Source organism: Giraffa tippelskirchi, chromosome 9 (genome assembly GCF_054371585.1).
Source record: "Giraffa tippelskirchi isolate mGirTip1 chromosome 9, T2T-mGirTip1v1.2.pri, whole genome shotgun sequence".
NCBI classification, from domain to species: domain Eukaryota; kingdom Metazoa; phylum Chordata; class Mammalia; order Artiodactyla; family Giraffidae; genus Giraffa; species Giraffa tippelskirchi.
In genome coordinates, this window is record NC_137283.1 from 49,568,667 (window position 1) to 49,580,180 (window position 11,514).

At 56.1% G+C, this 11,514-nt stretch overlaps 2 protein-coding genes across 6 annotated transcripts in view; one reads left to right on the forward strand and one right to left on the reverse strand.

The window, feature by feature from the left end:
* The window catches only part of SHISA5 (shisa family member 5), a 32,395-nt gene extending 23,016 nt beyond the window's left edge, over nt 1-9,379 (forward strand). For 4 of the 5 annotated variants that reach the window (XM_081525749.1, XM_081525750.1, XM_081525751.1 and 1 more), the window contains 4 exons: nt 1,719-1,769; nt 7,692-7,807; nt 7,956-8,132; nt 8,214-9,379. In XM_081525749.1, coding sequence (XP_081381875.1) covers nt 1,719-1,769; nt 7,692-7,807; nt 7,956-8,132; nt 8,214-8,293 — 424 coding nt within the window. In that variant the 3' untranslated portion in view covers nt 8,294-9,379. The remainder of the gene's footprint in view (nt 1-1,718; nt 1,770-7,691; nt 7,808-7,955; nt 8,133-8,213) is intronic. The other variant, XM_081525748.1, reaches the window with a different exon arrangement.
* A 241-nt stretch (nt 9,380-9,620) lies between these two features.
* TREX1 (three prime repair exonuclease 1) lies at nt 9,621-11,498 on the reverse strand. The gene is made up of 2 exons (XM_081525746.1): nt 10,925-11,498; nt 9,621-10,630 (listed from the first exon to the last, which is right to left on the reverse strand). The coding sequence occupies exon 2, from the start codon at nt 10,607-10,609 to the stop codon at nt 9,662-9,664; it is 948 nt and encodes a 315-aa protein (XP_081381872.1). The 5' UTR covers nt 10,610-10,630; nt 10,925-11,498; the 3' UTR covers nt 9,621-9,661.
* Between the last annotated feature and the right edge of the window lie 16 nt (nt 11,499-11,514).

Below are 11,514 nucleotides of genomic sequence, written 5' to 3' on the forward strand. Positions count from 1 at the left end.
CAAATACATACAAAAGCAGAGAGAATGATAACCCCATATACCCATTGCTTGCCCCCATGGTTAGCAATACTCTGATGCTAATGTTCCACATACCTCCCACTACTTTTGTTTCCTGGGTTCTTTTAAAACCAATCCCAGACATGAAAATGTCTCCTTAACTGTTAGTTTTTTAATCAGTACAGTGAGTCCTTAATTATTATTACTTTTAAAATAATAATTTATTTGTTTGACAGCGTTGGGTTTTAGTCCCATCATGCAGGATCTTTGTAGTGGTGTGTAGGCTCTGTAGTTGCCGTGAGCACTCAGGCTTAGTTGCCCACCATGGCATATGGGATTTCAGTTCCCCACCCCGGTTTCAAACCCATGTCCTGTGCATTGCCAGGCAGATTCTTAACCACCAGACCACCAGGGAAGTCCCAAGTGAGTCCTTTAAAAAGAAATATGATCATATATCTGAATACACTTGGCACAGTTACCAGCAGTTCATTAACAGCTTTTTTAATACTAGTCTTTAGCTGCCTCCATTTGTTTCCCAAATGCTTTTTTGCAGGTGATTCATTCAGTTCAAACAGTTAATATTATTTTTTGGAGGGATGGGATGCTGCGTCACATGGCTTGCAGGATCTTAGTTCCTCTACTAGGGATTGAACCCCAGGCTACAGCAGTGGAAATGCCAAGTCCTAACCACCAGGGAATTTCCAGTTACTACTTTTTAAAAGCTCTGTTGTACTTATAGTTATTTACCTCTTTTCATTCTGTATTTTTGTCTTCTTGCATCTTTTTTCCTTTTCTTCATTAGTCTTGCCAGAGGTCCACCAGCTTTGGTTCTGTTCATCTTCTCTGTTATTTTCTGTGGCTCCTATTCTCTTTGATTTTTGCACTTATCTTTATTAATTCCTTCCTTATTTTGGGAGTTTGTTCTATTATGTTTTTCCTATCTTCTTTAGTTTACTACCATATCACTATCAAAGCTATACATTTCCTTCTAAGAATTCTTCAGCTGTGTTTCACCAGTTTTGACCAGTGGTGTTTTTATTTTCATTTGGTTTTACCGATTTCTCAATATCCTCTGATTTCTTATTTAAGCCACAGCTCTTCTTTTGTTATAATATGTTGGTTTCTCAAGATACGAGAGGTTTTATTTATTTTTAGCATTTTGTTTTTAACTTTATGACATGGGTCTTTTGTTACTAATTTATAACTTCATCCCATTGTAATTGGAGAAAATAATTTGTATGATAGCTGTCTTTTCAGATCTCTTGAGATTGGTTTTGTGGCCTCATATGTGTCAGTGTTTAGTTATTCAGTCATGTCCAACTCTTTGCGATCCCATAGACTGTAGCCCAGCAGGCTTCTCTGTCCATGGGATTCTCCAGGCAAGAATACTGGAGTGGGTTGCCACTTCCTTCTCCAGGTGATCTTCCCGACCCAGGGATTGAACCCAGGTCTCCTGGGTTGCAGGGTAGATTCTTTACTGTCTGAGCCACCTGAGTGGTCTCTCCCAGAGAATGTCCTGTGTGTGCTTTAGAAGGATATATGGCTTTGTAGCCTGAAATCCTGGTATGTGTGATATCTGTCCTCTGGAGGCCACTAGGGCCCCACCTTTCTGGCCCATTATGGGGGCTTTTGTGCATGTTCTGTGTGTGTGCTAAGGTTGTGTTTGTTCCTGGTGTGCTGTGGAGTGCAGGTGTGTTAATTGTGAGATTTCCTCTTTGCAGTGCCCTCACTGACGTGTTCGACTCCAGCTTCAACAACGACCCCATGCCCAAGTACGTAACCTACAGGCTCGGTACATCTTCCTGGCAGAGGTGACAGGGGGGCTCAAGAGGGCTGTGGGGACTGGGGTGGCACAGAGTCCTTGGGGTATGGCCTCGGGGAAGCTGTCACCATGTCTGAGCTCCAGGACCTTTGATTCTTGTGTTGGGAAGTTGTCTTCATCATTGTGCTGGGGATTGGGGTGACTGGTTGACAATTGAAAGGCTGAGGGCAGAGGTTCACACTGACCTCGGTGGTGGTGTGGGCGCAGGTGACCTGTAGGGGTAAGTGATGGGAGGGGGGTGACCATGATGGGGATGGTAGTGGCAAAAGGTGATAGTGATCAGGTGGTGGCGGCAGGGAAGAGGTGCTGGGGCTACAAGGCTGAGTGTGTGGTGATGGTACAGTGGTGGTGGGGATAGAGTGATGATGACTGATGGTGGCTGTGTGGTGCTGGGGCAGCCGTGCGTATTCGTGTTGATGGTGGAGAGGTTGATGGTAATGGGGGCTATGGTGGCGTGTAGTGGGGTGACAGGAAGATGTATGATAGTAGGACGTGATGGTGGTGATGGGGGACAGTGGCAGGGAGGTGTCGGTGTAATGGTGGCCGTGGTGATGGTGAGGGAGCAGTGATGGTGCAGGTGCATAGTGATGGGGTGATAAAGGTGTGGTAAAGATGCTGCGATAATGGATAGTGTACCATGTCATGTCACGGTCTGACATCCAGCCAGTGTGGGGCTCTTCCTGGTGGGGGGCAGCAGGGAGGGCTCGGGGCAGTGCTGGGGTCTGAATGGTGTTTCACGATGAAGACCACCACTTCCTGGGGGACGATAGGAATGGGTGGGGAGGGTGTGGCAGGCAGTGTGGGAGGCAGCTGTGGTTTTCTGGTCTGGCCAGAGGGAAGCTGGGCTGGTGGGGTGGGGTGATGCAGCGGGAAACGGTTGGGGCAAGGGCCAGGGTGGGGTGCCCTGCTCTCTGCCCTGTTGGGGATCCAGGACAGAGGACGAATGGGGTTCGTGTGAAGGGCTCGAGTTTGGGTGGGATCGAGTGTGTTGAGGGTCAGTGACATTTGAGGAATGGCTGTAGGAGGCGCTGAAAGAGAGGATTCAGAGAAAGGCAGGAAAGGTGGCCTGGTTGGTGAGTGAGCATTGGGCACTGTGTGAGAAACGTGGATTCCACATCTCAGAACAAGGTCTCCCAGGAGCAGAGGAGATGTGGGTTCCTGGGAGCAGCTTGGGGGCACCCTCCCTCCCCTCCTCGAGGTGCCCGAGCTCTGCATCCTCCCCACCATGCCATCTTGCCTGTCCACTTGGAGTGTGGACCCTTCTCCCCTCTCTGAGCCTTCTCCCCATCTTGCCTCGTCTCTCCTCTGCTTCTGAGCGGAGCCCCAGCGTGGCGTCCAGCGCCTGCCTTATTGGGTTGAGGCTCCAGGAGCAGGTACTGGGAGGTGGAGGGACGGGGTCATGTCTCCTTTGGGTGTCCCCTTGATCACCCATCAGGGCTGCAAGAGGCCACCCTCTTGGGTGAGCATTTGTGTGCTGCCTCCTCAGCCAAGGGCACCGTTGATTGGCCACTGGCGCGGTGGGTCCTTGGTGGGGTCCAGCCCTGTTTGGAAGCTGCCGCGAATGCTCCACAGCGGAAGGACCCGGTGTGCTGAGGGGTTCTGGGCCAACTTTGCCCTCTCCCCACCTCTGCCCCGCCTTCATTTTTGGACTGCCCCCACCCCGGCTCTTCCTCTGGGCGACTCTCTGGGTTCCCCAGGAACAAGGCAGCGGGTCAGAGCACAGCAGTGCAGTTGGGACTCCCTCTGCCTTCAGAACCTAGACTCTCTCCGTGCTCCCCACAGAGCGGCCATATTATCGGTGGGTCTTCCTGCCACTATAGCGGGTGACTGCCCTGCTGCTGCTCGGTGGCTGGTCCGTGTGTCCCCTGCCCGCAGAACCTTCTTGGTTCCCCGTCACGGTCCTTTTTGGTCCTGATGTCATTGTCCCTTCCCAGCTCCTTTCACTCACAGGATTATCCGGCAGGAATGGTGTGTTTTGAAGCACCGGAGTGGTGGAAGCTCTGACTGCGGGCCCCAGGCTGGTTCACTGCTGACCCTCCATGCTGACTCTGCCATGACAATGCAGCGGGAAGGCAGGGAGGTCTGGTAGCTGAGGCATGGGCATGGCCAGCCTGTGTTAGCTCATGGCCCTTGCTGCACCCTTCCTGTACTTCTTATACTCACCGGGTCATGGCCACGTGCTGCCTGGCCAGTGTGGTGGTGGGAATGCTGGTGTCCAGCTCCAGAGACGGCCCTTTCACTGCCGGGACAATGGGGGTCTTGGGCCTCCTAGGGACCGTCCCGTTCAGCCCTGCTGCAAGCTCCTTGCCTGGGCTCTTGCTCCCCTGGCCTTCTGTCCCTTCCTGCCTAGGCCGACTCTTGCCTTCTGAACTTGACCTTTGGCATCCTGACCTGGGGGGTAGGCTCAGCCTTTTGGAGGTGTGATTCTGTTCGTATGGTGGCCTGTTGGGGCCACCCCTCAGGTACTGCCGTTCCTCAGGGCATCAGGCCTTGCTGTCCCACTCGGTGCTGCCTGCGGGATCCCTGAGTGAATTGATTCACTGGTCAGATACTTCCTGAGAACCCGCTGTCTTGGCCAGGCATTGGAGACACAGTGATGGTCCAGGGCTGGTGCAGTCTGTGCCTCCATGAATCCATAGACTGGAGACAAGATGCATGGTAATTGAATGCGCACACAAAGGAGTGTGTTGATAAACTGAAGTAGACAGGCAATTGATTCTCTAAGAGCATTTATCAAGGAGTCTGACCTTTTCTGCATGGTCAGGGGTGGTGTCCTGGAGGCAGTGATGTTTTGATCTGAGATCTGAAAAGTGACCAAGAATGAACTGTATAGGGATGGGAGGAAGAGAAGAGCAGATGGGGTGGTTTTGTAGGAGGAACTGCCTGTATGAAGGCCCGAGCGAGGACAGAGCACACAGTGCTTCCAAAAGCTAACAGAAGGACTTCCTGGCAGCCTGGTGGTCAAGACTGTGCTTCCACTGCAGGGCGCACGGTTTCAGTCCCTCACTGGGGAACTGAGATCCCACATGCCACATGGCACAGCTAAAAAGAAAAAGCTGAAAGGAGGGTGACATGGCTGGAGCATACAGGAGGGAGGGTGGGAGTCCCCCCAGCCACACAGGGAGTTTTATTTTATTTAGACTTAAAAAAAAATTAATTTTATTTATTTTTGGCTGTGCTGGGTCTTTGTTGCTGCTTGGGCTTTTCTGTAATTGAGGCAAGCAGGGGCTGCTCTCCAGTTGCGGTGCATGGCCTTCTCATTGCAGTGGCTTCTCTTGTGTGGAGCACGGGCTCTGGGGCACAGGCTCAATAGTTGTGGTGCACGGGCTTAGTTGCTCAGTGGCATGTGGGATTCTCCTAGATCAGGAATCCAACCTGTGTCTCCTGCTTCGGCAGGCAGATTCTTTACCACTGAGCCACCAGGAAAGCCCTTTATTTAGACTTTTAATTAAAGATTAACATTTGCTTTATTGTGTTACTCTCTGATAAGACAAATGCTAGATTTTTTCCCTCTCTTATTACACTATTTTATATATTAGTTATTAGTGTTAGTTGCTCAGTTGTGTCCGACTCTTTGGGACCCCATGGACTGTAGCCCCCCAGGCTCCTCTGTCCATGGAATTCTCTAGGCAAGTATACTAGAGTGGGTTGCCATTTCCTCCTCCAGGGGATCTTCCCGACCCAAGGATCGAAGCCGAGTCTCCTGCATTGCAGGCAGATTCTTTACCATCTGAGTCACCAGGGAAGTCCATTATATATATATGTATATGTATATGTATATGTATATATACATACACACAGATAAAGAGAGAAGTACAGATACACACACGTTACACAGAGTTTACAAGGACATTATAAAGCAAATTCCTGCATAATCCCAGGAGCTGCAGGAGCCATACTAGTCTCTTGAGCAGGAGTGACAAGATCAGATGTGACAGGCTGGCCGAGGGGACTTGGGTAGGTAGGTTCAGATTCTGGCAGATTTGAGGCCTGGAGCATGCACTGGCGGGAGAAGGGGAGCTTAGGGACCGGCCAGCGGGCCCTGGGTCTGCTGGTGGGCTCAGATGGCTGAAGGTACCCATTGAGTGGACGGCTGGAACAGGGCTGGCAGGCTGAGCCAGGCGGAGCAGGAGTGTGGTTGGGGACACCGTGGACAGTGGGGTGGGGAGGCAACTCCGGGAGCTCTTCCCTCCCCCATCCTGGCCCCAGTTTGGAGCACAGCTCGGGCATCCACTGTGTCTTTAAGAGGCTCTGCGTCTGTCCTTCCTGCTTCTGACGTCAGGGAGGGCCGAGGAGATTCGCTTCACTTTTCCTGGAAAGGGGAGGAGATTGAAACTGAGTGGCCTCGGGATGGAATGGGGAAGCCCCCGGGGTGCCGGAGGCCCCTGAGTGAAGGCGGAGACTAACATGGGGTGAGCTTGGGTGCTGTACTGTACGTCAGAGACAGAGACAAAAGAGGAAGAGAGTGGGAGAGAGAGATTAGAGATTGGTGGTGGTGGCCCTTCAGTCATGTGTCATTGATTGCGCTCGTGTGTGTGTGTGTGTGTCTTTGTGTGTCTGTGTGTGTGTCTGTGTGTGTCTGTGTGTGTCTCTATGTGTGTGTGTGTCTGTGTCTGTGTCTGCATCCTTTGTCAGCAGAGGGCTTGGGAGGAGCTTGTGGGTGAAGGGCAGTTACAGGCTCCTCCGCTTAGGCAGGCGGCACCTGCTGACTCCCACGGTTCCTGTCTTGGGGCCTTGGTCTGGGCCTCACAGTGGCCAGTGGCTCCTGTTTTATGAACGCAGTTGGGTATTTTGAGTCTGGGGCGTGAAGGGTCTGTCCTCAGTCCATCCCAAAGCTGTGACGTCAGCTGGCCTATGAGATGGAAGGCCCTCCACCCAGGGCGGGGAAGTGGGGGGACCTTCCCCCAGGCCTCAGGGGAGCCTACAGCTCACAGCTCACCAAGGCCCTTCCATGTTTTAATGGAACAGCTGGTTGGTGCAGCAGGGGGGCTGTGGCTGCCCTCGAGAGAGAGTCGGCTTTGGTGAACGTTGCGCCCAGGGCCAGCTTTCTCAGGTGGCAGACTCTCCACTCAGGCCTGGGCCTTGCTGAGGGGCCCGCGTAGGCAGGGAGGCCTCCTCTCACCTGGCTCTTGGTTGACCCACCTGCCTGCCCCTCTGGTTGGAGCGAGGGTGTGTGAGGACACCTGGCACGGTGCTTGGCACCCCGCAGGCTCACTGTCACTCTGGGGGCCGCAGCCGTGCCACTCCCCGCCGTCCTGGCCCCACTGGCCTCCCCGCTCCTGGAAACTTCTCCCTGTGATTCATTACCTGTGCTTCCTGAGTCATTTTCCCTTCAACCCTTGCCTCCTGTAATGGTCTGTGGGCTCCCAGAGGCCATGAGTTGGTCTGTCTCGCCCACGTCTGAGTTTTGGATTCAAGCCACACAAGGCCCGGCTGGTGGGGGGCACTGGGTGTGCATGTGCTGCTGGCTCGGGGGAGGCGGACAGGACGTGTGTGGGGGGAAGACACCTGAAGAGCTCTCTCCCAAGCTCCTGAGGGGGATCCCGGGGGCAGCCAAGGCCAACCCCATATACTTGAGGAAACGCTTGAGGGTGAAACAGGTTGAAGATCCACACCCCAGAAGTGGCTTTATCTGTGTTGCCCAGAGTCTCCTCCGGCAAGAGGGGTGCCGTCTGGGAGTGGGTGTGGTGTGGGCTGCTGGTCCTGGGTAGGGGCGAGAGGCCCTACTTCTTGACTGGCTTTATTTCGGTTTTTTTTCTTGGCCGTGTGTGGCATGTGGGATCTTCGTTCCCCGACTAGGGATTGAACCCATGCCGCCGGCCGTGGAAGCGTGGAGTCTCAGCCTCTGGAGCACTGACTGGCTTTCTGGCAGGTTCGGCACAGTGATCGCCATTGGGCTGACCCTCTTTGTGATCGCTTTGGTCACCGTCATCGTCTGCTGCACCTGCTCCTGCTGCTGTTTGTACAAGATGTGCCGCCGACCACGTCGTAAGCATCTCCCCTCTGCCCCACGGTGACCCCTTGGGGGCAGGTACAGACCCTGGGTGGTGGTGGTGTGTTTACCAGGGCCCTGACTGGCCTGAGCTGGAGAGAGGGGTGGCCAGCCTGGCGGTCATGACTGGGGCTCTCTTTGCAGCGATTGTGACCACCACCACGGCCACCACAGTGACGCACACCCCTTACTTGCAACCACCCAGCTACCCTGGACCAACGTACCAGGGCTACCACTCCACGGTCCCCCAGCCAGGGATGCCAACAGCACCCTACCCAACCCAGCCCATGGGCCCCCCTGCCTACCATGAGACAATGGCTGGTGAGTACGCCTGCTGACTCCCGCCGTGCCTGACCCCCTGCAGCCATGGCCACAGCTAACTGGTGTCTTTTCCATTTTCAGGAGGTGCAGCCCTACCTTACCCTGCCAGCCAGCCTCCTTATAATCCGGCCTACGTGGAGCCCCCGACGGCAGTCCCCTGAGCGCGCCCTGGCATCTCTGGCTACCAGCTGATCTGTCCTGTGTGTGTGAATGGGTGTGCGGGTGCGGGCCTCTTCTCCCCGGGCGTGGTATGTGTGTGTCCCGTTTGTACATGAGGCTTCTGGTGATGGCGACGAGGGGTGAGGGAAGCAGTCCATGTCAAGAGTTGCCGGGACCATGCTGTGCTCTCCTCCTCACTTGAGATTATGCTTCCCGGAATCCCAAAGAACGGTTCTTTTCCAGCCACCCCAGCGAGACCCGGGGCCCGAGCACGGATGCTTGTCGTACTAGGACAGCACAGCTTTTGTGCGGGCAGGATGCACCCATCTTCTGGTTTCTGTGGCATGGCTAGCCATGGCACGAGGCCAGGGCTTGTCCCCAGGCTTGTCTTTGACGCACCAGAGCCACAGTGCGGGCAAGTGGGTGAGGCTCAGGACCTGGCTGCAGGTGGGTCTCAACCTTTCCTGTGGCAGCCTGGGCCATGCCCGGTGGAGGGTGGGTGGCCTCCTGATTATCTGAATGCCTCAGGCGGAGCCCCACCCTCCCTGAAAACTACCTTTCTGGACCCTTCTTGCACCCTTCCTGGGACCACCTGGAGAGCCACACTTACCCACGGTTCTGGTTGCCCCTAGCCCCTGTCACAGGTGGACAGGGCGGCCTCTGACCACTGTCCACTCAGGTGTCTTCCCCACAGTGTTTTCATTTTACTTTTAGCTAAATATTTTACCTGTTTTCTGTTTCAAAATGTGTGTAATTGTTGCTGTGAGGCTGAAACCGTTGGGTCCTAGAGGGAGACTTCCGCAGAGAGGAGAGAGACTCAGTCCCTGCTTCCTCATCACCAGCCTCACAGACTACCCGGCTGCTGGACCCCAGGCCTAGGTATGTCCTGGCAGCGGGGACACCTGGGCCAAGGTATCGTCTGGACCAAAGGTGGAGGGGACCCTGAGGGGGCTCCTGTGACCTAGACACATACCTTGGTGTTCCCCACCCCTCTGTTCATGTCTTACCACGTCGTAGGTCAGGACCTCTTAATGTGTTTTGGAGTCTCGGGTCTGCACCCTTGTTTGTAATAAATGCAGATATTTCGAGCTGTTGCCTCCTTTCATTGTAGCCCTGGCTGCTGAGATTGGGGGTGAGGCTAGCTATCATTTCCATCCAGTATTTGAAGTTCACGGTCTCCTACTTCTCTTGGACTCAGAAGTCTGACCATCCTGGTAGGAAGGGTGCTGGGCAAAGACTGTCATTTTCTCTGCCCCTGGCCCCAGGTCTCTGAGCATGGGCAGGAGGCTGTAAGGCCACCACGGAGGGTAGTGGTGAGTGATCACTCAGTGCTGTGGGGGTTTTTTATTAGTCAGACTTCTCTTCCTGGCCTACTGCCCGGGCATGGCCAGGGACAGCCCATACAGCGTGGCTACCACCAAAGTCAGGAAGGCCAGCAGGCCCAGGGGGGCCAGCAGCCCCTCCCCGGGTGGGGCTCCAGGGCGCATCACTGGGGAAGGGGCTGGCTTGGGGTTCCTGTCTCCACGAAGGTTGAGGCCGATGTCACTGGCTCTGGCCAGGGGCACAGTGGCTGTGACAGCAGATGGCCTTGGGTCGGTTCCAGTAGAGGTTGTGACTATGTACATTGGCTTGATGGAGCTGAAGGGCTTGGCGTGAGCATCCACCCACTGCAGCAGGGCCCGCGGCCTCCACTGACAGACGCTCAGCAGGGCGAGCACATCCCCCTCGGCGGTGTGCGAGTCTGGCGGGGCCTGCCCATACAGGCGTGTGTAGATGCTGCCCAGGCTGTAGCTCTTCCTTGCGCCGTGCTCCGAGGAGCTGCCAGCCGGCTCCAGGGCCTTCAGGGCAGCAATGCTGTCCACACAGAAGGCGTCGTCCAGAGCACTGGCCAGGCCCAGCAGCGCCAGCTCAGCCCGGAGCAGGGGGAAGTCGTACCGGTCGCCATTGTGGGCCACAAGGCACCAGGGCTGTGGCTGGCGCTGTAGGAAGGCACGGATCAGGTGGACCAGGTCGGCGTCAAAGGCCCAACGCCCATGTGCAGCCAGCACGGCGGTGCTCAGGCCTGTGATCTCGCTGGCTGCAGGGCTGCATGCTTTCCCTGGAGCCACGCACAGGGAGAGCTTGTCCAGCACCCGGGGTGGTGGGGGCGCTGTCGGCCGAGGTCCCTGAGGGGCGGAAAGGCCCTCCAGGGCGCATCTGTGGACGGCCAGCAGGCACAGTTCCGTGATCTTGGGCTGGGAAAAGGGCAGGCCGGTGGCCTCCAAGTCCAGGAAGATGAGGGTCTGCACAGGCCTGGGACGCAGGGCTTGGGAGCCCATGGTGGGTGTCTGCCGCTGAGCCTGGGGAGGAGCAGGGGGTCGGGGTGGGAGGGTGAGTGCCCACTGATAGGCAGTAAGGCAGGTGGAGTGGGAGCACCTCTCTGGCCTTCCCCACCCCGTTAGGTCCTGTTGCTGAGCTCCAGCACCCACTTTCAGGCAGGAAGACAGAAGGTAGGGTGGCTTCCTTAGTGAGACCTGCTCACTCAGCTGTCTGTTCAGGGGAAGGCTCAGCTCCTCCCCTGGTGGCCTCTTCGTTTTGTGGGGGTACCCATGGCCCTCCCACTCGGCCTTATCCCCTTGGGGGTTCTCACTTACCGAGGAGCCGGCAGGCAGCAATGACTCAGGGTGCACACTCTGGCTGGTTCTTGCTGCCGGCAGCAGTAGTGGCGGGAAGTGAAACTTGGCCTGAGCCCGCCCAAGGCTGCTGGTGTGAGCACGGCCCGCCCCGCTCGTCAGCTGGCCTGGGCTGTCCCTCCTACCAGCACCCGGCCCTCCCCAGGCACCCGCAGGGCTGCCCCAAAGGCCTCAGATCTCTGGCTGTGGGCCTGCTGGCTAGCACGGTGCACCAGGGCCCTCACATGCTCACGGTGGGAGAACCAGGCTATGCAGGAAGGCTGGCTCCATGACTCGGCCTGCCGGGAGCCCCCTTGCCGTGGCCATTTCGCACCCAGTCCGTGGCCCCACTTTCCCAGGCCTCCCTGGTTTAGGCCTGGGCCAAGGGCTGCCTCCACCCCTGCGCACAATGGTTTCTTCCGGTGGCCTCAGGAGAGAGAGATGACTCAGGGCAAATCCACAAGCGGGCAGGGCTCCTACCCCGGGGCAGATTCACCCCGCATCTCAGCCTTTCCCGGGGCCCCCTCCTGCTCCGTCCCTCCCACTCTGCAAACTCAGGAAACAGGCTGGTG

Coding starts and splice junctions, on each gene's coding strand:
- TREX1 (XM_081525746.1), bottom strand. CDS start 10,609: ATGGGCTCCCAAGCCCTGCGTCCCAGGCCTGTGCAGACCCTCATCTTC.